We start from the raw sequence: 23,262 nt of genomic DNA, 5'->3' as shown, positions 1-23,262 counted from the left end.
TATCCTTGTTTTGGAAGAGTGAGGCGATAGTTTGGGGGTTTATGGGAATTAGTTTTAAATTAAGGGCAGGTAATTGCTCATTGAATAGGCTGGTGCATTTTTCCCTACATTCATTGGTATGTAGAAAGGGAAATCTAGCAAACATACGGAGCTTGGGGACACTATGGACTATTGGGGGTGGATTGAATTTCAGGTTAAGTAAAGCTTATTAAGGGATCTATGAAAAATTGCTGGAGGGAAATAATTATCCTTAAAGTAATCAGCAAGGAAAGTCACTTCAGTATGAAAGGTAGACCAACTTGATGTCAGATTAATGGCTCTATGGAGGAGAGTGGACAGGGAATTCATTTTAAAGTTAAAAAAACATGAGCTATAAAAATTCGTCCCCAAGCCAGTAAAGGTGCTCTTTCTATAAATACCAGTATGAAAGTCATAATCGTCCTTGGATATCCTCACATCAAGGAACGGAAGTGAATTCTGTGGCTCGGTTTCAACCGTAAATCTAATGTTATGGTGTTGGTTGTTTAAATACTCAAGAAAGGTATCTGCAAGGTAATCACATCTGAACAGGGCGAAAGTGTCATCTATGTAGCGTCTATAAAAGAGTGGCCGGAAATTAGGGGGACATACCTATATAGAGCTCGCTCCTCCAGGGAGCACATAAATATGTTGGCAAAAGTAGGACCCAGAGGGCTTCCCATGGCCATCCCCTCAGTCTGCTTAAAAACCGTATTATTGAAAACAAAGGGCGTGTCCAGCACGGCTAATTCTAAAAGCATCTTAAATTGGGTTCTATTAAAATTGTTGAACAAATTTAATAGAACCAAATTTAAGATGCTTTTAGAATTAGCCGTGCTGGACACGCCCTTTGTTTTTAGTAAATAGTAAATACTACATACATTATATACATATATTATATATATAGATATATATATCATATATATATATTTTCCCACCATCAAATTGATTTTATTCCTTCAGTACCGCAAGATTGACTGAAAAATACGCTCATATAATTTTTAAATGATGTTCATTTAAAAAAAAAATACTATTCAGACAGCCAAATATAGAACAATGGCGTTTTGTATTGGCTCAATACAGAACGCAACATCTTATTCCCTAAAATAGAACGGATCTTTATTTTACAGATAGGGTGGCGACCCCATGAGTGTTGCTTCCTCCCCTACCCGCTCCCCGACACCACAAGGTTTCTGAATTCTTTCCTATTATAGTGTCACCAGCCTAGCCTTTGCCAATCTTTCCACTGGTACTAACCTTTTCAACGCACCTTCTTCATGCCTTTGCATTTCCTACTGCTTGAATCCTCATTCAAAATGTACTTCGTTACAGCATAATATAACTTCTCTATCTTAATTGAGCCATGACTCTGCCAGTGACCGCCATCGTAATGCAGAAAAACGAATAAGGTGGACAAACGCAATATCTAACAAGGCAGTCGACTACCTTCCAGTTGGTAACTTCGCATTATCGCGATTGCAAATCGTTTAAATAACTTTCTTTAAAGTTTATTTTATAGAATACACAATCGAATTCATAAATAATTAGGCTTATACTGACCATATATCAATAGCTTAGAACAGCAAATGAAAATCCGGAAACGCTATAGACAAGCAAGCAATCATAACACGACAATGCGATCAAACTGACCGAAAGACTACCTTTTATATCTAGACTTTTTCGTTCTGTTAGGCGAATATTCCTATATAATTTGATTCAGTTAAAGGTTTGTCAAATAAAATCCTCTGCCCATAATTAGATAATAAACAAATCAAATTACATTTCACTTAGGCATGTTAGCTTGAAAGAATATATTCATTGCCGTTTTGTGAAAGGGAAAAAAATACGAAAAAGTTACGGTGTCTTACATCCATATCAAAACAATTAAATCTTCACAAATTTATAAGTGATGTATATAAAAACCATTATTGTGCTTTCCAACAAGAATCAAAGATAAAAAAGTGAAGGGTTGTGGCGGGGCGGGCGCCGGTTTCTGAATATCCATCCGCTATGACGTACTTCCATTGCTTATGTTCATATATTAATTCCTGATACACGCTCTCTCTCTCTCTCTCTCTCTCTCTCTCTCTCTCAGCCTCAAGGGTAAAATTTACAGTGTGAATGAATATGAGGGAGATGAATGATTTGTATTGTTGTTAACCAAGTGGCTTCAATGCAGACAAATTTAAACTGAATATAACGGATCGCATTATTTATAGTTATATAATAATTATGCTACTACATTGCATAAAACTGCATTTTTATTTTTTGTCTTATCAAACTGCTCACAGTAAGAGATAAACAGATGAAAATTATCGCTAACAAGAGAAAGGCTACTATGTTATTGGCGGTAGGTTACTACAAACAAGGAAAGAAGATAACAAGCGATAAAATGAAACGAACCAGGAAGCGGCATCTTTTCGTACAAAAGGAAGTTCAGAGCCGTTGCTTAGACTAGCCTAAGTTTGTACTCTCTTTGAAATTCGGTTAACAAGTACAGTACAGCAATTATTACATTTTGAATATAAAGTTACTGTATATGGTTTTCGATTTACCCCTTTCAAACCCAAGGAACTAATACACAGTACATATTATATTATCATAGAGATATATATATATATATGGTTATATGTATATATATAAATATATATATATATTATATATATAATTAATATATATAATATATAACATATATATATATATATCTATATATATAGATATATATATATAGATATAATATATATGAGAGAGAAAGATAGTGAAACGAACAAATATCCGTTACGCTTTCAGGGTGACTAGGGCTGACGGAAACTAAGCCTCTGAAATTCGTCAATCGTGTTTTTTCTTGTGCTTAATCTTCCACAAATCCTCCATTCACTCGCAACCATCCGTCTCGGAGCTCTCATACGATCAGGTTGGGTCTTCCTCCTCTCCAACAGAAGCTCAGCTGACTGTTACTTACTATTTATTCTCTCTGGGGTGACGGAAGGACACGCCTAACGGTCCAGGCCATCTTCGGTTCCCCTTCTTCATTATCTCTGCTTACGGAACTTTTCTTATGGAATCATTTTTGACTCTCTCCTGCCATCTGGCTCCTGATATTCATAAAGCTTTATTCTCAGTTCACCAAAATCTATTGATAAGTAGTTTCACTGTCATACACTGATTTATGTCCGTAGCAGACTTAGGCATAATTTTAGGCATACTTTTACTTTCGTAGACAGTTATGATATAAAAATCTTATTCAGCCTGCCCATTGTTGGATTTGCATTACTTAGTAGTGTTTCACTAAACTAAAAATCAGAGAGCAGGGAAAGAATTTCTCGCCCACAGATTTAATTAAGGAATTTGATGACTGTAATATCAAGAAATGCCGCATATGGCGGTTTTGAAGAATGTCAGAAGTTCTTACATTCATCCCACTCAGGGTTTTTCCTGGAATGTGACCTCCAGTAACCGGGCATCGCCAAATGACCTGAATAGAGTTTAACTCCACCTAAGGTGCTTTGCAGCGTCCTTCGTCCCTTGTAGCTGCATCCCCTTTCGACTATTCCTTTTACTGTGCCTCCATTCATATTTTCTTTCTCCCATCTTGCTATTTATCCTCTCGTAACGCTTGTTTCCTTGTGCAGATGCGAGATTTTCCTCCTGTTACGCCTTTCAAACCTTCCTACTCTCAATTTCCCTTTCAGCGCTGACCCAGAGGCAGGCCCAAGCAATTCCTAGAGATTAACTATACTCGGTTTTTTTCCCTCTGTCCACCCGCCTGTGGTGTCTGCGTATGGTAACACTGAAACCCGGGCTTTAGATAGATACATTCAGCAGCTCAGCTGACATACAACAATAATAACAATATCCTATTTCGAATATTAACGGTGTAATTCGCATAGAGTAAATTATTAAAACACTTTTCAATTGCAAATGTACACCCAGATATCCTTTTATTTACCTGAAACTTACACATAGCGTAACTATCTAAAGCCCGGGGCGGAGTGTTACCATACGAAAACACCACAGGCAGGTGGACAGATGGAAAAAAAAAAGAGTATAGGTGAAATGGTTTCTGATTCAGTCCTTTCACCAAGCGACACAAAGCTAGATTTCTGACAGAGATGAAGCTTTGGTAACAGGAGAGGAAATATTTACTGTATTAACATTAACCACCTAGTTTTTGTTAAAAGCAAATACCTCTACGAAATAAGGTAAGGTGATTCTGATTCTCTTAATTTTATATAGGTGCTATGTTTTCATGAAAAAAAATGTAAATGCTATTGAAAGAATTGTGGTAAAAGTGTGTCAATAAACAATCGTCTGGAACCAGTGGGGTAGTATTTCCCAAGCAAGAACAACTATCATAAGACAGCATCAGACGAGTTTTTATAGAACTTGCCTAATTTTGGACGTCCTACATTTTGATTCTTACCAGTCAAGAAGCAACTGAGAAATGGTCTAGAATATCAAAACACGAAATTTGACTCATTCCTTAAAGTTTGCCTTATTCAAAGCAAGCTTGCGATCCGAATTACTATTATGGAGATAAACAATTGTAAAGGGTTGCCACCTAAAAATATAGATTTTTTACAATGTTGCCAGCATGAAAAATCTCGAAGTGGAATTTTATCGGTTGATCGCAAACATATAAACTTGTAACGTTGCCAACATGAATAGTCTCGACACTCAAGCCACAGCGATAATGAGGCAGAATTTTCCCAGAGTTACTAAAGCGATAAAATTCAAACGAGACCTGTTAATTACCAGCGCATAAGAATGAAGTTGTGCAACGTTAGAAAGTGAAACTCCTAATATCTCCAGTCGTATCACGTTCCATAGGGAAAGTTAATCGGTGCGATTTTAGCATTCCTGTACCGTGAAAGAGATAGATTAAGTTACTTTAGTCATCCGTTAATTATGAGAGAAAACGAGATATTCTGGAAGACGCAGAGACACGAGCATGAGAAAGCGAAAGCAACTTAACCAGTTCCAACCGAGATCAGGGAAAGGATTCTTCTACTAGTCCAGCTAGCCAGTTAATTGATTTGTCACAGAACTATGACCTACATTATTTATTTCTCTTACATTTGGGAATTAGGTTTTAACTGAACTGTTACATTTTGTAACCCATCCCTAGGTACTGAAACAGAAGCCACATTTACGGAAGTTTATAGTATATAGGTTTGTGCCTTATGCCAATCGTTGTTTGGCCGATAGTCTGAACACATTAAATCGGTGGATAACTGTACTGAACAAAAATCTACCTTCACTGTCCTAAACGTTTAGCACCACAAAATTATGCTTTAACTAGAAAGTAGCTCGGTGCCAAATCCTGTTTGTAATGAATAGTAAAGCACAACTTATCCCATGACCTCGTTGCACGAACGGACAGAATATATTTGCATTTATGCATTTTATGCAAGGAATAAGTGGGAATTATATATATATATATATATATATATATATATATATATATATATATATATATATATATATATATATATATAGATATATATATATATATATATATATATATATATATATATATATATATATATATATATATATATATATATATATATATATATATATAGCACATGCTTATACACTTGTGTCACCTCTTTTCTGTGGTATTGGTTGCAACTTAGAAGGAAGATGAGAAAATAGCATAAGAATATGCTGTTATTGGACAAATCTTATTCATAAGCAGAAATACGTTTAAATATCCAATGAAAACAGATGGAATAAAGAAATTATTCATCGCAGGTTCTTTTTATCTAAAGAGTAATAGTTATGTTCGTAATACAGAGGAAAAATAATGATGAAAGGTATTGGTGTGTCAAAATGAGACGTATACTATAAATGAAAAGTAGACGATTTCGGATTACTGCAGAGTCCAGCAAAGTAAATACAATCGGGCACTAGGCATCTTAGAAGGCTAGAAGAATGCCCTGGCATGACTGCTTTCGATGAACCATGTCATCAGGTCCTGAAACTGCACAACCCCTTTTCCAACTCGTAAGCGCATGTGTTTACTCCTCAAACTAAATTAGCTAAGGATTCCCAAATCAAAGCAGAAAAGTCTTATTTCTCAAATTCCCAAATCAAAGTAGGAAGTCAAGTTTCTCAGATTCCCAAATCAAAGTAGAAAAGACTTGTTTCTCAGATTTCCAAATCAAAGTAGAAAAGTCTTGTTTCTCAGATTCCCAAATCAAAGTAGATAAATCTTGTTTCTCAGATTCCCAAATCAAAGTAGATAAGTCTTGTTTCTCAGATTCCTAAACCAAAGTAGAAAAGTATTGTTTCTAAGATTCCCAAATCAAAGTAGAAAAGTCTTGTTTCTCAGATTCCCAAATCAAAGTAGAAAAGTATTTTTTCTAAGATTCTCAAATCAAAGTAGAAAAGTATTTTTTCTCAGTTTCCCAAATCAAAGTAGAAAAGTATTTTTTCTCAGATTCCCAAATCAAAATAGAAAAGCATTGTTTCTCAGATTCCCAAAATCAAAGTAGAATCGTATTGTTTCTCAGATTCCCAAATCAAAGTAGAAAAGTATTGTTTCTAAGATTCCCAAATCAAAGTAGAAAAGTATTGTTTCTCAGATTCCCAAATCAAAGTAGAAAAGTATTGTTTCTAAAATTCTCAAATCAGAGTAGAAAAGTATTGTTTCTCAGATTCCCAAATCAAAAAAGAAAAGTATTTTTACTCAGATTCCCAAATCAAAGTAGAAAAGTATTGTTTCTAAGATTCCCATATCAAAGTAGAAAAGTATTGTTTTCTCAAAAGATTCCCAAATTCACAGTTTGAAAACTCATGTTTCTCAATTCCCAAATCAAAAAGTAGAAAAGATTGTTTCTCAGATTCCCAAAATCAAAAGTAGAACCGTAAAAAAGTTCTTTCAGATTCCCAATCAAAGTAGGAAAAAGTATTGTTTAGATTCCCAAATCAAAGTAGAAAAGTATTGTTTCTCAGATTCCCAAATCAAAGTAGAAAAGTATTGTTTCTAATATTCCCAAATCAAAGTAGAAAAGTATTATTTCTCAGATTCCCAAATCAGAGTAGAAAAGTATTGTTTCTAAGATTCACAAACCAAAGTAGATAACTCTTGTTTCTCAGATTCCCAAAATCAAAGTAAAGTATTTTTTCTTAGATTCCCAAATCAAAGTAGAAAAGTCTTGTTTCTCAGATTCCCAAATCAAAGTAGAAAAGTATTGTTTTTTCTTTTAGATTCCCATTCCCAAATCAAAAGTAGAAAATTATGTTTCTAAATTCCCAAATCAAAGTTAGAAAAGTATTTTTTCTCAGATTCCCAAATAAAAATAGATAAATCTTGTTTCTCAGATTCCCAAATCAAAGTAGAAAAGTATTGTTTTTTCAGATTCCCAAATCAAAGTAGAAAATTATTGTTTCTAAGATTCCCAAATCAAAGTAGAAAAGTATTTTTTCTCAGATTCCCAAATCAAAGTAGATAGGTCTTGTTTCTCAGATTCCCAAATAAAAATAGATAACTCTTGTTTCTCAGATTCCTAAATCAAAAGTAGAAAAGTCTTGTTTCTCAGATTCCCAAACCAAAGTAGATAAGTCTTGTTTCTCAGATTCCCAAATAAAAATAGATAAGTCTTGTTTCTCAGATTCCCAAATCAAAGTAGAAAAGTATTTTTTCTCAGATTCCCAAATCAAAGTAGATAGGTCTTGTTTCTCAGATTCCTAAATAAAAATAGATAAGTCTTGTTTCTCAGATTCCCAAATCAAAGTAGATAAGTCTTGTTTCTCAGATTCCCAAATCAAAGAAGAAAAGTTTTGTTTCTCAGATTCCCAAATCAAAAGTAGAAAAGTATTGTTTTTCAGATTCCCAAATCAAAGTAGATAAGTCTTGTTTCTCAGATTCCCAAATCAAAGTAGATAAATTTCGTTTCTCAGATTCCCAAATCAAACTAGAAGGTCTTGTTTGTCAGATTCCCAAATCAAAGTAGATAAATTTCGTTTCTCAGATTCCCAAATCAAACTAGAAAAGACTTGTTTCTCAGATTCCCAAATCAAAGTAGATAAATTTCGTTTCTCAGATTCCCAAATCAAACTAGAAAAGCCTTGTTTCTCAGATTCCCAAATCAAAGTAGATAAGTCTTGTTTCTCAGATTCCCAAATCAAAGTAGATAAGTCTTGTTTCTCAGATTACCAGATCAAAGTAGAAAAGTCTTGTTTCTCAGATTCCCAAATCAAAGTAGAAAAGTCTTGTTTCTCTGATTCCCAAATCAAAGTAGAAAAGTCTTGTTTCTCTGATTCCCAAATCAAAGTAGAAAAGTCTTGTTTCTCTGATTCCCAAATCAAAGTAGAAAAGACTTGTTTCTCTGATTCCCAAATCAAAGTAGAAAAGTCTTGTTTCTCTGATTCCCAAATCAAAGTAGATAAGTCTTGTTTCTCAGATTCCCAAATCAAAGTAGATAAGTCTTGTTTCTCAGATTCCCAAATCCAAGTAGATAAGTCTTGTTTCTCAGATTCCCAAATCAAAGTAGATAAGTCTTGTTTCTCAGATTCCCAAATCAAAGTAGAAAAGTCTTGTTTCTCTGATTCCCAATCAAAGTAGAAAAAGTCTTGTTTCTTTTAGATCCCAAATCAAGTAGAAAAGTCTTGTTTCTCAGATTCCCAAAATCAAAGTAGATAAGTTGTGTTTCTGAGATTCCCAAATCAAAGTAGAAAAGTCTTGTTTCTCTGTTTCCCAAATCAAAGTAGAAAAGTCTTGTTTCTCTGATTCCCAAATCAAAGTAGAAAAGTCTTGTTTCTCTGATTCCCAAATCAAAGTAGAAAAGTCTTGTTTCTCTGATTCCCAAATCAAAGTAGAAAAGTCTTGTTTCTCAGATTCCCAAATCAAAGTAGAAAAGTCTTGTTTCTCTGATTCCCAAATCAAAGTAGATAAGTTGTGTTTCTGAGATTCCCAAATCAAAGTAGAAAAGTCTTGTTTCTCAGATTCCCAAAATCAAAGTAGATAAGTTGTGTTTCTGAGATTCCCAAATCAAAGTAGAAAAGTCTTGTTTCTCAGATTCCCAAATCAAAGTAGAAAAGACTTGTTTCTCAGATTCCTAAATCAAAGTAGAAAAGTCTTGTTTCTCTGTTTCCCAAATCAAAGTAGAAAAGTATTTTTTCTCAGATTCCCAAATCAAAGAAGATAAGTTTTGTTTCTCAGATTCCTAAATCAAAGTAGACAGGTTGTTTCTCAATTCTTTTGAATCGTGCATTGGCGAAGCCCCAAGTTCGATCCCAGCTATTTTCCTTGGGTTAACCCATCTGTCAATGGGTGCGATTGTCATTTGAGAGCCGAAAGGCGCTGTTACCCAGATGATTTTTACGTCAATTTGTCGTGCCGTGACACAAGTAGCAATAGTAGTAGTTAATGGTGCTCATGCTGTTAGTGTTTAAATCGTTCCTGCTGTTATCGAGCATTTATCCTACTTCAGAGAGCAGTAAACTTACATTTTGACAAGCGACAATAGCCATCTTTCCGTAGATGTCTTAAAAAGACTAGCTAACATCCTGCATACCCAACATGTACCAAAATTGACAACTTTTCCTGCAAAGGAGTTATAGGAATAATTCATCACTGATCTGATAAAACTACTTAATGATAAGAATTTGTATTACTTCTGTTGTAGTGATCTAAATTATGTTGCCTTTGGTTGGGGACGCATCTTTGCTTACAAGAAGGCGACCACTGACTCATCTGAACCTTCACTACTATAAAAAAAACAAAAAAACTATTCACTTGAGGTAGTTTCTTGTGCCTACGAGACGTTTGTTTGGCGGCCTCTGATTGGCTGGTACTGGGAGGTAGGCCGCTTGCTCAGTGTCTCATTATTTTGGTCTGTGTTCTTTATACCTGTTTTTACTTATCATCAAGATAAAATAAAACTTGTGTTTTCATACAACAAATTCGCCCTGAAAACCCTGGTGCTTTCAGTTTTTAGATGCGTGTAATACGTGAAGAGAAAAGGAAGAATATGTCTTATTATGTTACACCAGTAAATGATTCGAGTTGGACGGTATTGACGAGAGAATGTGATCTGCAACAAATAGATTTGAAAAACCAATTAGCGATATAAGAAGGTTACAGTTCCGACAATATTTACCATGTTATATCATTACATTTTCTGTAAATATATACACAGAATTCCCATTATGACTGTCGAACAATTTCAAGTAAGGTGGCTTAACCCCGAAATTGGGTCATGCCGTTACAGAGCGGATAAAAGCACCAGATTTAGTATGTATCTTCTTTACTTCCCAGAGAATGATTTTGGGGTGGGAGCCCAAAAATTAAGGATCCCTAAGTCGGCCAAATTCAAGATGGCGGCCAAGATGGCCTCCCAGACCCCCCTCGCCCACGGTTTGGTCAATAATAGTACTATTTTATGAGGCAAGACCTAGTTTCCATGGTTGTTATGCCCAAGAAATTCAAAATTACGGTTCCAAATAGGTATTAGGACCTTTTAAATAGAAATAATGTAATAAGAGGAAACAAAAATTGACATTTGCTGATTGTGACTTTAACCATGTAGAAAGACTCATATACACAAGCAATTTCCCCTCTAGAATTTACATCATAATATTGTTCATGTCATGAAAAGTCAATTAATCAGAACTGAATGTGATGATAACAAGTCTATTTAGCACATTTTCATTTGCATAAAAGTGTGCACTGCAGATTAGCTTGTGAACATTTGCATCTTGAGCGAATTTCTTGAGCAGCCCCAATTCACCAGGAGCTGGCACGCTTTAGAAAGTTCTGGCACTAACGTCCACACTGGCTGCCACTGGCCAAGCCCATTGAACATACTTGGCTCCTGGTCTGCTGGTCAAAGAAGTTAACTGGAACTTGACCTGAGTTTAAGAATGCTGTGGCTTGTTGCTGGATTATCATGCCATTTTTTACCCTGGCTGGTGTGGCAGCTTTCTCATAGAATAGTGGCAGCAAGTAAGAGGGACTGATGCTTCCTGGTGTATTGCTGGAAGGGCATGACTAATCCATTGGGCTTCTTTTTCAACGGCCAACTTCAGATCATTCGCAGTTGTTTGAGACGTAATGACTGGGCATGGTGGAAGCCTGGTGGATGACTTCCTAAGTTCAATTGCCGAGACTACTGCGTATCAATCAGGTAGACGATGACTTTGATTTCCTTCTGTTCGTAAGTAAACTTGTGGTCTTTTTCACCAGGTTTAGATCCTGTGGGATTTTGAAGCAGGCTTATCCCTGTCCCATGAAAGGATGAACTTGCAGACATAGAAGTCAAGTTGTGGTCAATGTTGTTGATAGCCTCAACAGCGAATAAGCCTTTCCTCAAAGAAGAGGGACACACAATTCCACCCTCATCAAATGGCTTGCACAATGATGCGGCCAGCTTATCTTCTATCTGAAGGATGCGGTCATATGGGACACTAAGACCAAATTTTTACAGGAGCTGCACTTTTTTTTTTTTTTTTTTTTTTTTGCTTCTGGCAGTTATGTATGGTTAGACCAACATGAAGAGGAAGAGGGGTTCTCGCTGTAAAGAATGTGTGCTTTGCTCATTCTTGTGTGTGTGTTTGACGTCATTTTTTGCGTTAAACATAACAGCTTGAGTAATTGTCATGCATGCTTGGGGTTCTTGTCCTGCTGGTCATTCAGTTGTGTGCCATGTAAAATCATTGATACAAGAGCTTTGAGGCTAGCAGGCACTGAAGCTTCTTGGCATCCAGGTGTGAATGACCCTGTAAAGTTGCAAGTCTCGTGCTGGAATATGTGTCGCCTGATGATATTTGCAACTTTTGATATGACGTAGGCATCCCCATTATAGTCTCATTTCGTGAGGGCATCTCTTATCATGGCTCTCATTCCACTTTCAAATATTATAAAGGTGTTTCGCCCATCAAACTGTTCCTGTGCCTCTGAAAGACTTTTCAAGAGTTGTTCTTTCAGTCTTATCTTGTTGATGGCTTCTTGAATGCCCATTCTCTGCAGGTGGCTGTTATACATTCCATGTAGTTTAAACAGGAGAGTACCACTTTCAACCAATCTTTCAATGTAATTGGTCAGTTCAAGAAACGTAACACTTTCATTCATCTTTTCATTGACATTTTCTTCTTTGGCATTACATTTTCTGATGTGTGCCCTGTGCCTGTTGCGGAGTGCAACAAAACATTTTCGGTGATACATGGCCTCTATTGCTATCAAGTCTTCCGTGGCCATCCGTGACAGGAGTTCTGAATCCTGGGGGTTAGTCACCATCGCCCGAACACCAGCATCAGCATCAGAGGTGCTAAAGTTGTGAAGCTATCTAATTTCATTGCCTTTAGTGCAGAAGATGCAAATTTGTTTATCTAAAACTGTTCGCTTGCCAGATCTCTGTGTGACTTGTACCGAGGCAGTCATTTTTCTTTGCTTGGCTTTACTAAGCTAATTGTTGTTAAATTTCAAATGACATCCTTTGTGCCACGACGCATGGTTTTCAGCCAAAATGTCAGGACTTACATCATTGATAAATAATAATTGAACTGGTAGAGCATCAATTGTGCGGAATTCCTCAATATTTTTCAAAAAGGTTTCATAGGTTTCTTTTTTTCTCATCATGTGTTCCTGAGGCACTGTTCATTGGACATTTCAATGGCTCTTGAGTTGCTTCTTGACATACTATGCACTTTGTCCAACCCATGACTATCCATCTATTTGAAATCACTATTAATTATAATGAATAATAATAATCGCAATAAAATCAAAGTACTACATAATAATTCAGGCATATAGACAATAGAGACAATGTGTTCTTGTTTCTTTGTTTTTTTTCAGTTTTGACGTAAAAACTGAGTAATATCATTATTTTTGTTTTCTGTTATGAGTAATGTTTGCATCTGACACTAACGATAGCATGTAAAATTGATTCTGTGACCCCCGAAACCGGGGTTTAGAATCCAACAGCATGCTCCCAGGCTAATTAGTTGTGGAGATATTCGCAATTTTCGTTTATGGCGGCTATTTTGAACACCATCTTGAATTTTTTGACTCCTTTAAGTTTGTCATTTGGTCTCCCACCCTAATTTCGACAAGGAGGTCCATAGTAATCACCATGCCAGGTTTCATGCTTTTAACCACTCAGTAACGGTATTCCTTCTAAGCCACCTACTAGTGGACAGACTTCAAACTCTTCAACTGAGTCTAAGCTTTAATCAGGTTGTTTCAGAATATTGTTTCTAATTTTATTATATGAATGTATTTCCAAAAACAAGAGATATCAGTGACTTATTTGAGTGATATGAAATAATAATCTCAGTGAAGTAATAAACAAAAAAGAATTAAGAAAGATTGACTTCCTTTCAGGCTGAGTCAAGTAGGATGCAACATGATAAGACATATTCTTCCTCTTCTCTTCTCATATTACACGCATCTAAAATCTGAAAGCACCAGCGTATTCAGGGAGATGTTATTATATGAAAACACGTTTTATTTTATCTTGATCGCATGAAATATGCAAAATCCGATGATAAATAAAAACAGGTATAAAGTATGAATTGTTTCTCTCTTCTCTTTTACTCGTTGTATTTCCTTTGTGTTTTATCTTATTGATTTCGGGAAAAGATTATTTAGTTGTATGACCAAAACTTTTCTATGTTTTGCAAAACGGGAGATAAATGAAGAAATATAAACATATCGCTAGTTTTCTAAGCTACAAACGAAAATATGACACATTGAGCGAGCAGCGTACCCATAGATATAGAGAGGGTACCAGCCAATCAGAGGCCGCCAAACAAACGTCTCGTAGGCACCAGAATCTACCTTAAGTGAATCGACTATAGTTGCTCTGGACGAGCTTGGGCACCAAGATATTGAGGGAGCCAGTTACCGTTTTACATTGTCCCCGCCTTAGTATGAATAATTTGGCCAATCGCTATTCGATGGCGTGGGACCGACTTCGAGTTTGAACCGACGCAGCAATAAAAAATAGGTGTGAAGATAAAGAGATGTTTATTTAATAGCAAATAATAAAAAGACGAGAAGCAGGTGTGTCAGAATGCACCCGTGGCACAGCTCAGGATTCGAAAACAACAAATTGTGATCACCATCTGAGATGAAGAGAATGGCAACTGTCTCTTCTCGTGGTCTTGACCTGACCAGTGTATCTCAAAGACAAATGCTCTTTCCTTTCTGTTGGGTGAAAGACTTTGAAAGTTTGAAACCTGAAGGAAAATTTCTCATTGCTGTCGTAAATAGCAATGAAAGGTGTCTCATGAATCATTTGGGATAAGCACCACCATTTTTCTCCTCTCTTTCCTTAATATTGATTGTAAGGATAGTTAGCAGCCTATCCCGCCGATGATCACAGTTGTTGTGACGAGGCTCTCCAGAATCAAAGAAGGCCTGGTCCATAGACGGCCAATAATGTCAGGAGAGGAAGAGATGAGACTGAGTAATCAAGTGATCACTGACCTTATTCAGGTGACCTCATTAGCATTGTCATCTCCAGTTAGTTTCGTCCTACAGATAAAAACTTCCGTTGCTAAAGATTCAGGGAACACCCCCCTCCCCTCTCTCTCTCTCTCTCTCTCTCTCTCTCTCTCTCTCTCTCTCTCTCTCTCTCTCTCTCTCTTATTTTTGGAGGTTCACAAATTATGGTTTGCACATGAAGTCAATATCTGCATTATGGGAATTTCGGTAACGAGAAACAGTATTTTAATGTAAATAATAATAATAATTATAGAAGTTTTCAGTGTTCTCATTTCCAGTTTATGTTGATGAACTAAATATTATTCACAACAGAGATGCAGATGTGGTAGGTTGCTCTTCCGTGAGTTTGCTATTTGGAACAAGGTTATGGACACCGTACAGAGATTATCGTATGTCATTTTAGTGTCATATTTGCAACAGAGATGCTGAGTGGCTACAGAAAGAACGCTACTCATTGCATCAAACCTGATCACAATCTATCCTCGTTTCTTCTCAGGTGCACCAGAACTACGACTACGAGGGAAGCATAGCTAGAATCTTGCTGAAGCAACACCTCTTCAGCGACAACGTCACGAGAGATGAAGAAGAAGAAGAAGAAGAAGAATGTTCATATTCCCGGAGAAGTCTCGGTCGTATAGAAGCGAACGACACCGGGTATGTAAACGTCGTCGAGGTCAGGCAGACCAGGCCTCCTCCCTCCTCCAACACCAAAAAAATATGGAATTCCACGGCAAGCATATACACCAATTGGAGAAGGAAAGGGGTTAAATTGGGTCTAATGACCGAAGAGGAGTACATGACGGCGAAGGTAAAGTATATTTGATTTTTTCTAGCTGTTGTTAATGCTGATTTTGTCTTAATTTGTTGACGTCATAATAAAGTAACAGAGGCGAGAGTTTCCAGTGCGTCTAAAGGTGAGTCAAGTGAATTACTATGTGGGATCTGTCGACGATGATGTAATATATAACAGTATTTCATTTTGATCAAAGGTAATATGTCTTGTGCTTTATTTCTATCGTTATTAATGTGAAGTATGAATGTAAAATATTATACAGTAAAATCAGTCTGCGGCAAACTCTGTTGCAGAGGGAAAACGAGACAAAGTACAATATGCGAGTTACTTAAATCTAGAAATCTATATTAACAAAACGCGAGCAATGAGAATTTTTGGAAAAAGGGGCACATGATGCTGACAGAGTCTGTGTTCAGCAAGTCGCATCGGTATCAGGAGAAACCTTATCCACTCCTAATAGTTATTGATGAAATATTCTTGTGTGAAAATATAAACAAGAAAATAAACACCGAGAGGATGGATGGGTCAATAATAACTGCAGGAAAAGAAAAAAGACAACAACGTGGGTGGACCATTTGTGTAAGGTCATCCACAACAGATAAGAGGGAGATGCTTTCGTTGATAGACTTAAAGTTGGAGAAGACCTGAATATACTGATAAATGGAGTCAATGTTTTTAAAGGGAATAAGGACTAAATTTACTGAGAGGATGGAAAGCTCTGAGTTATGATGGAATCACCGAAGAGAAAATTTTAGCTGAAAATGAAAATCCACCTTCCAAGCTAACTAGACTGTGATGCTGACTTAATAAACGCAGCCTGATGACGGCGAGTTGTGAATCATAGCAGTGACCTGACTGCATTGCTTTTAGTCACTCCGATATTTATGTTAAATATGTAAAGCTCATTGAGAGTATCCATGGAACGAAACAAAGACCGAGTTAACGTTGATGGAGTCTTATAAGGTCAATTTTCCGTAAGCGGTGGGATACTACAGTGAATTGTTATGTTGTAAGCTTCCATGCCTCGCTGCCGAACCCAGTTTCGCAGCCAGGTTCGGCAGCCAATCTCAGAGCGAGCCTGTACTCACTCACCCATATGTCACCCACGTCGATCACGTTGTTGACCGATCACCTGTAACTACAATAATAATAATGTGCAGTCCGCGTGACGTATTAAAACAGGCCAGAACCTAGAATCTTGTATATGTTCTTACAATGCCATCTTTGATTTTAGCCATTCTCGTGGATTTTATTATGAAAAAAAGTTATTTGATAGAAGAGAAGTTTGATAGACTTATGAAATGCAGATGATGCTGCCTTAATGAGCAAACCAAGACAGTTTAAGGTTGCTTAACAAAGTGAATCATATATGTGCTAGAAGGATGGAAAACAGAAATAAACGGAACAGAATATGCACAAATAGATGAGTTAACATTTGATGGAGAAAAGATTATTGAGGCTGACTCAAATATTCAAGAACAATGATACCCAACATGGGCTCTCGTGGGAGGAAATTTAATGAACAGCTGAAAGAGGCGAATCAACCAACAATGGGCGGTTTTAATAAGATTTAGAAATCAGAAACAGCAGTGCAATTCCTACGACAGTAAGATAATACACCTGTTTTGTAAGGTTTGTATTGTTGAAGAGAATGAATCGTGGAATGGCAGTAAAGCTAAATCTCCGAGAGAATTAGGCTTTAAGAAGAATATTTGGAATTATATCACAAGCTAGGATGAGAATGGGAGATAAGGGAAGTTCCGTATCCAGACGAGCTAACTATGCAAGGGTGATGGAGATGTATAGTGCTATTCTCCACACTAATGATAAGTGATAGTGCTAGTGTCAGCTGGGTTCCAGAGGGCACCAAAGTAAGTGTGAAGCACAAGACCAACTTGGTTGAGAACTCTGAGACACCAAACTGGAGGTGGGTGGAGATTTGCGGAAGACAAAACGCATGACAGAGCGTTAGTGTCAAGGAAGCTGAATAGTTAAGTGAGAGAAAAGGGCCGCATAGCAGTGTTCTCTCTCTCTCTCTCTTCTCTCTCTCTCTCTCTCTCTCTCTACGTTACGAACTTGATTATCAACAAAAGGAGCAAAAGTTGCGACCTGATAAACCCTGGCCAAATCTCCATGGAATTTATTATTGAGCCTGCTGAAGGTTCTGACGTAGACAACTAAAGAGACAATAGCAAAGCGTTCGTAAGGCCATTGGTTTATGCAGCCGCATAATTTAATATGAAAAGGCAGACGATGCTGGCAGCTTCATGGTCTAATCTCAGGGCTGAAAAGTCAAATTAAGAACGGTCTAAACCCAAAGTGTAATTCTTTTTAAAGATTTGTTTTTTTAATATAATTTTTTTCATACAGTTTTTTTTATATGTTAGGGAATTTGGATTACAGACGGTGATATCATGATTATGTGTTTATTTTATTTTATTTATTTATTTTTTCTTTTTCCTTGCTCATTTAGAAGTCCCTCTCTCTACCTGAAGAACAGTCCTTCGTTCAAGCTCTAAAGCGATCTTGTAGCACTTGTCAAACCACATATTCTCACATTCATGCATTGAAATCTTCCATCTCCTCAGAGGTGATTTTCCTCCTTCCATCTGGTCTAAGCGTCCCTCAGGTTCCCTTCCCTCACTTCTCTCGCAGGACGGGATCAATTTCCCGTCTCAGTAGTTCTCTGCCTGGACACTATGTTATAACGTTACGGTCCATTTTCGTGAACTCGGGGAGTAAGGCTACAAACTACTTTGTTGTTGAGGAGGAGATTAGGGAAGGTCTAAAAGAGTCTGGAAAAAGTGTTTTGCGTTGAGTTAAAGATACGTGAATTTTAATATAGGATATTTATGACATCTTCATTAGAGTGAAAATGTAAAAAATGAATAATGTGTATATTAAACAGTCCAGAAAAATGATTTCTAACAAGATATACATACTTTTTTCATTATCATTGGTGAAACAACGGGCTACCTGTCCGTAGATTTTAGCACGTTTTCATTTATTTAAAGCACTGAATTTAGAGGCTACGTTTCTATTCAATTATTTTGTTTCGAATCACAACTTAGCATATATGAATGTGTTTAATTCGTGTCCTTTTTATTTGATCATTGTTGTGAGGATGAATTGATTAGTACAGATTATGGTTATTGATCACAAAGACCTTAAGTTAGGAATATCATGTTTGCAACTTATGCCTCAGTAGCAAATCTTGCACGCGTCTCGAGTAAGCTGGAGGTCGGATCACGTCTTGATTTTTTTTTTTTTTTTTTGTACCACGCGATCCACTTATTGTAAGTACCACATGTAATAACGGCCCTTTTCTAAGTCTCCGTTTTATTCTGTTTTGTTCAGCATCTCAATTCCCTTAGTCACGGAACGTGAAGACGAAATCTTTACCTGAACTTTCTTACCCATTAGGTATAAGGTGGCTCCTTATTTTCCTTGTCATTCTGGCGTTACGGATCCGTTCGTTCATCAATCCGGGTAGAGAGATGCACGCTCTAAGGCCATGGAAAGAGGCGCAAGTAGGGCGTGAAATCGACCCCCGGCGACGCCTGTTTCAGTAAACAAGTGGACTAAAATCGCAACCAACCAAATCACGTCATGGGTTTAAGGATCAGTGACTCTGTCGAGAACAGGTTTTGGCTAATCCTTGTTTGTTATAGACCTACGTGCTCTGTCTATCTCTCTGCGTAACTTCTTACAAGACTGTTTCCAATGATTATAGAGAGCTTAAGATCTTGATAATAAATATAGTACTAGACTTTGCATCCCTCCCCACCGGACCAAAACATCCACTGCAAAATCTCCCTGACTCATCCATACTCGACCCTGACTTCCAAGATGTTTTCGACCGTGTGGTACGAAAGAATAAGGTCGACAGAAATATTTCCACTGTGGGCATTCACCCCACGCTGCGAAATGCAACCATTCTGAAATAGGTTTCCTTATATTTCCGTGACAGAATCAGGATTTCCGCCAATATAGTGGATATTACACATATTCTGAAGTCAAGCAGGTTGAATCCTTATTTATATCCACCAATATTAGGTCTGTTTTAAATCATGATGGCTTTTACGGATGTAATGCAACTTTGCACTAATAAACCCAGAATCTTCATTTAACTTAGCTAATCTATTTAAGGTAGCTAATTTACTCAAGGTAGACACCTGACTTTCATTTCCTTGAGAAAGCCGGATATGCATATTAAATTCACTGAAGGCGTTGTCCCTACGGAATTTATATCCTCATTAAATTTCTGGGAAAGCACCCAAGCAACTGAATGAAGGCAACAAACAAATGAATATAGTATACTAACTCAGCAGATAAATTGAGTAAGCAAAACTTTTCTTCAACAAGCGATAATTGTTGTGGCTGGTCATGTTAACTATGTTAATTTCAACCTTTTAACAAGATCATATCTTTTTTGGTTGTCAACAATAGGAGAACAGTTCTTAAAATTCTGTACCTTTTTATGTTCGTTTAATGAAGGTTTCGTAATTTGTAAGAGGAATGAACAACCAAATACAAGTTTTGTAGTATTTATTATTTTCTATACTTTTCTCACAATAACAGTAATAATGATATTAATAACGACTGAATTATTTTACTGCTAGAAAACGGCTGACCCAGTTATCTCTAAATCGACAAAAATTTGAAAGGAAACCTCTTAGAAGCTTTTCTGGCCCCGAATGTTTTTTTTAGTGTTCTGTCAACGAAAACTCTCGAGATGACGACTCGTTTTTATCTGTCCGTCCGCACTCACTTTTTCTGTTCGCTCCCAAATCTTAAAATCCCACTAAGGCCAGAAGGCTGCAAATTGGTTTGTTGATCATCCACCCTCCAATCATCGAACATACCAAATTGCATCCCTATAGTGACTAGCCTCTGTAGATTTTTTATTTTATTTTTATTTAAGGTTATATTTAGCCATGATCATGCGTCTGGCACCGCTGTAGGTGCCAATAACACAGGCCACCAACGGGTTGGGGGTGTAAGTTTCATGGGTCGTGGCTAAGAGCTTCATACGACATCATACGCTGTACAGGAAACTCGATTGCGCCAAATTTTCTTCGGCGCATTTTTTACTTTTTTCTTTCACCTTGGAGACAGGGGCGTCGGTGGATATTTAAATAAAGAGAATTCGCCAGTACCTAATTTGGGTGACGCTTTGGAAGTTCCGTTATCCCATCGAGGTCGTTTCATGGTTCCCTTTTCAGATTTCTGTCTCGGAAATGATAGAGACTTTTTCAAGGTCACATTCCAGAGAGAGATAACGAGGATAAGAGCGATGATCATTCCACGTCGAGTGTAGAGCTGTCGTTATTGTTAGAGGTTCAGAATTGTAGCATTTGTGCGTTCGAACTTTCAAAGGCCTTTCGTGTCTCTGGAATGATGCCAGTGAGATTCAAAGTGCCTGTTCCCTTTTCCTTAAGCGTATTTCGAGCAGAGAGCAACCCTTTGACATCGAATCTCTGACATGCATCTAAATGATGCTGGATGATATCATTATTATTCTTGGTGTACCTAAATGCTTAAGGAGAAAGCCAGCAAACTATTCCACCGTATAATATTCGCTTGAAGTTTTAAGAGGACAGAATAGAACAAACAATATGACACACACACACGCATATAAATATATATATATATATATATATATTATATATATATATATATATATATATATATGTATATATACTTATCTATATGTAATAAACGGAGCCCATAAAAATGCCAAAATATAGAGAAAATGCTATATTTCCGAGACGGCTGTCTCTGGAATATGTTATTTTCTCTCTATATTTTGGCGTTTTTATGGGCTCCTTTTATTAGATGGAATTCTGTTGTAACAGAACATTTTTACCAGTCATATGTATATATTATATATATATATATATATATATATATAATATATATATATATATATATATATAGTATATTATATATATGTGTGTGTGTGTGTGTGTGTATAAATATATATAAAATAAATTAATTACGGGAGACTGTTCTCGAGTGTAACCGCAAGCAAATACACTTTGCGGATTCCTAATCCTTTATGATCAGTTCCAGTGCTTTTAAGATACACATCAGGGCCGTCACTTTGGTGCATTAAACCATTATGCCTGGTAAGTTAATTTGACATGAATGAATAGTTATATTTTCTTTTATTAGAATTTTCTAGCAACTAGTGAGAATGACAGCGCAGATTTTTGAAACATGATGGATATTTTTGGTTATAAAAAAATTAAGTTCATTCTTCTGCAGTTTTACGGCCGAGTTAACGGGGTCTGAATATTTTCCTTTTTGCTATCGGACGAGAGAGAGAGAGAGAGAGAACGAGGAGAGAGAGAGAGAGAGAGAGAGAGAGAGAGAGAGAGAGAGAGAGAGAGAGATTTCCAAATCCAGGTAAAAGAACAGTTAAAGCGTAAGAGTCACAGGTAAGAGCAAGTCGTAAAAAGTACCGTAACTCTTATTTAGGGACTTTGATATTCAGTTGTGTTAAAAAGACTAACTTCTTGAGAGGTCTGTTGTTCCAAGAGGACTGAATCCTTGATCAATAATTGTTTGAACAGCGTAGGGGGATAGTGCCGTCAGTGCACCTCATGTGGTGCAATGTAGGCATTACTTCAGGTTCTTTGCAGTGTTCCTTCGGTGCCTAGCTCCAACCCCCTTTCATTCTTTTTACTGTACCTCCGTTCATATTCTCTTTCTTCCATATTGCTATCCACCCCCTCCTAACAATTGTTTCATTGTTACGCCTTTCAAACCTTTGATTGTCAATTTCCGATTCAGCGTTGAATGGCCTTAGTTGCCCCAGTGCTTGGCATAATGCCAAAAGTCAATAAATCTATATCTGCGGTCTATCAGTTATTTGAACAAAGACCAACTTCTGAAGGGTGATTCGTTTTTTTTTTTTTTTTTTTTTTTTGACTAACCTCTTGTTAGATCAGTTGTTTGAAGAGGACTAGTCTTCATAGGTTAATGCTTTTAAGAAACTTGTAGGGGGTAGTGCCGTCAGTGCACCTCATGCAGTGCACTGTAGGCATTACTTCAGTTTCTTTGCAGTGTCTCTTCGGTCCCCAGCTGCAATCCCCTTTCATTCCTTTTACACTACCTCCGTTCATATTCTCTTTCTTCCATCTTATTGTCCACCCTCTCCTGACAATTGTTTTGCGTCTCAGTGGCGTGATCGGTATGGTGTTGGCGTGCCACCTCGGTGGCCGCGAGTTCGATTCTCGGGCATTCCATTGAGGGGTTAGAGATATGTATTTCTGGTGATAGAAGTTCACTCTCGACGTGGTTCGGAAGTCACGTCAAGCCGTTGGTCCCGTTTCTGAATAACCTCTGGTTCCATGTAACGTCAAAACACCATACAAACCTAACAATCGTTTCTTAGTACAGCAGCGAGGTTTTCCTCTTGTAACACCTTTCAAACCTTTGACTGTCAATTTCCGTTTTAGCTCTGAATGGCCTTAGTTGTCCCAGTGCTTGACATAATGCCAAAATTCTATATAATTTAAACATTCTTTTAAGAAGACTAATTTCTTGATAGTCATTTGCGTTAAGAATACTAACTTCTTGAAAGGAGGGGATTTCCCTTCCAAAAAAAGATGGCTACCAGGCACTGCCGGTAATGGAATATTCTCACAGTCCGTTGAACGATATTATTAGCACCATGTTACTTAATTGGCTACTGTCAAAATAGAACGAGATAGCGCGGCAAGAAATTGTGTGATGATGGACTTCACTTCGTAGGTGATGAAAACCCGTTGAAGATGTGGTTCAGCATATTAACCAAAAAGTGGTGTTCTACTTTCCATTTGTGGATAACGTGAAGGACTACTTCACACCAGTTGATCCTCGCGTTTGAGATTTTCCCACGGTGACTGCAGGTCTGTGAAGAAAGACGGAGTTTATGCAATGAGACCGCATTCCGTATTCACTGAGACTAGTATACACTGGATTTTGGTTCAGTTGTCCGTCCTTAGTT

At 37.1% G+C, this 23,262-nt stretch overlaps 1 protein-coding gene across 4 annotated transcripts in view; it reads left to right on the top strand.

The window, feature by feature from the left end:
- LOC135210996 (carbohydrate sulfotransferase 11-like) overlaps positions 1 to 23,262 on the top strand; it is a 51,943-nt gene that overhangs the window by 5,326 nt on the left and 23,355 nt on the right. For all 4 annotated transcript variants that reach the window (XM_064244010.1, XM_064244007.1, XM_064244009.1 and 1 more), the window contains exon 2: positions 14,970 to 15,281. In XM_064244010.1, coding sequence (XP_064100080.1) covers positions 14,970 to 15,281 — 312 coding nt within the window. The remainder of the gene's footprint in view (positions 1 to 14,969; positions 15,282 to 23,262) is intronic.

The sequence above is a fragment of the Macrobrachium nipponense genome, chromosome 4 (genome assembly GCF_015104395.2).
Source record: "Macrobrachium nipponense isolate FS-2020 chromosome 4, ASM1510439v2, whole genome shotgun sequence".
NCBI classification, from domain to species: Eukaryota; Metazoa; Arthropoda; class Malacostraca; order Decapoda; family Palaemonidae; genus Macrobrachium; species Macrobrachium nipponense.
This window is presented reverse-complemented; position numbering and strand designations above follow the sequence as displayed.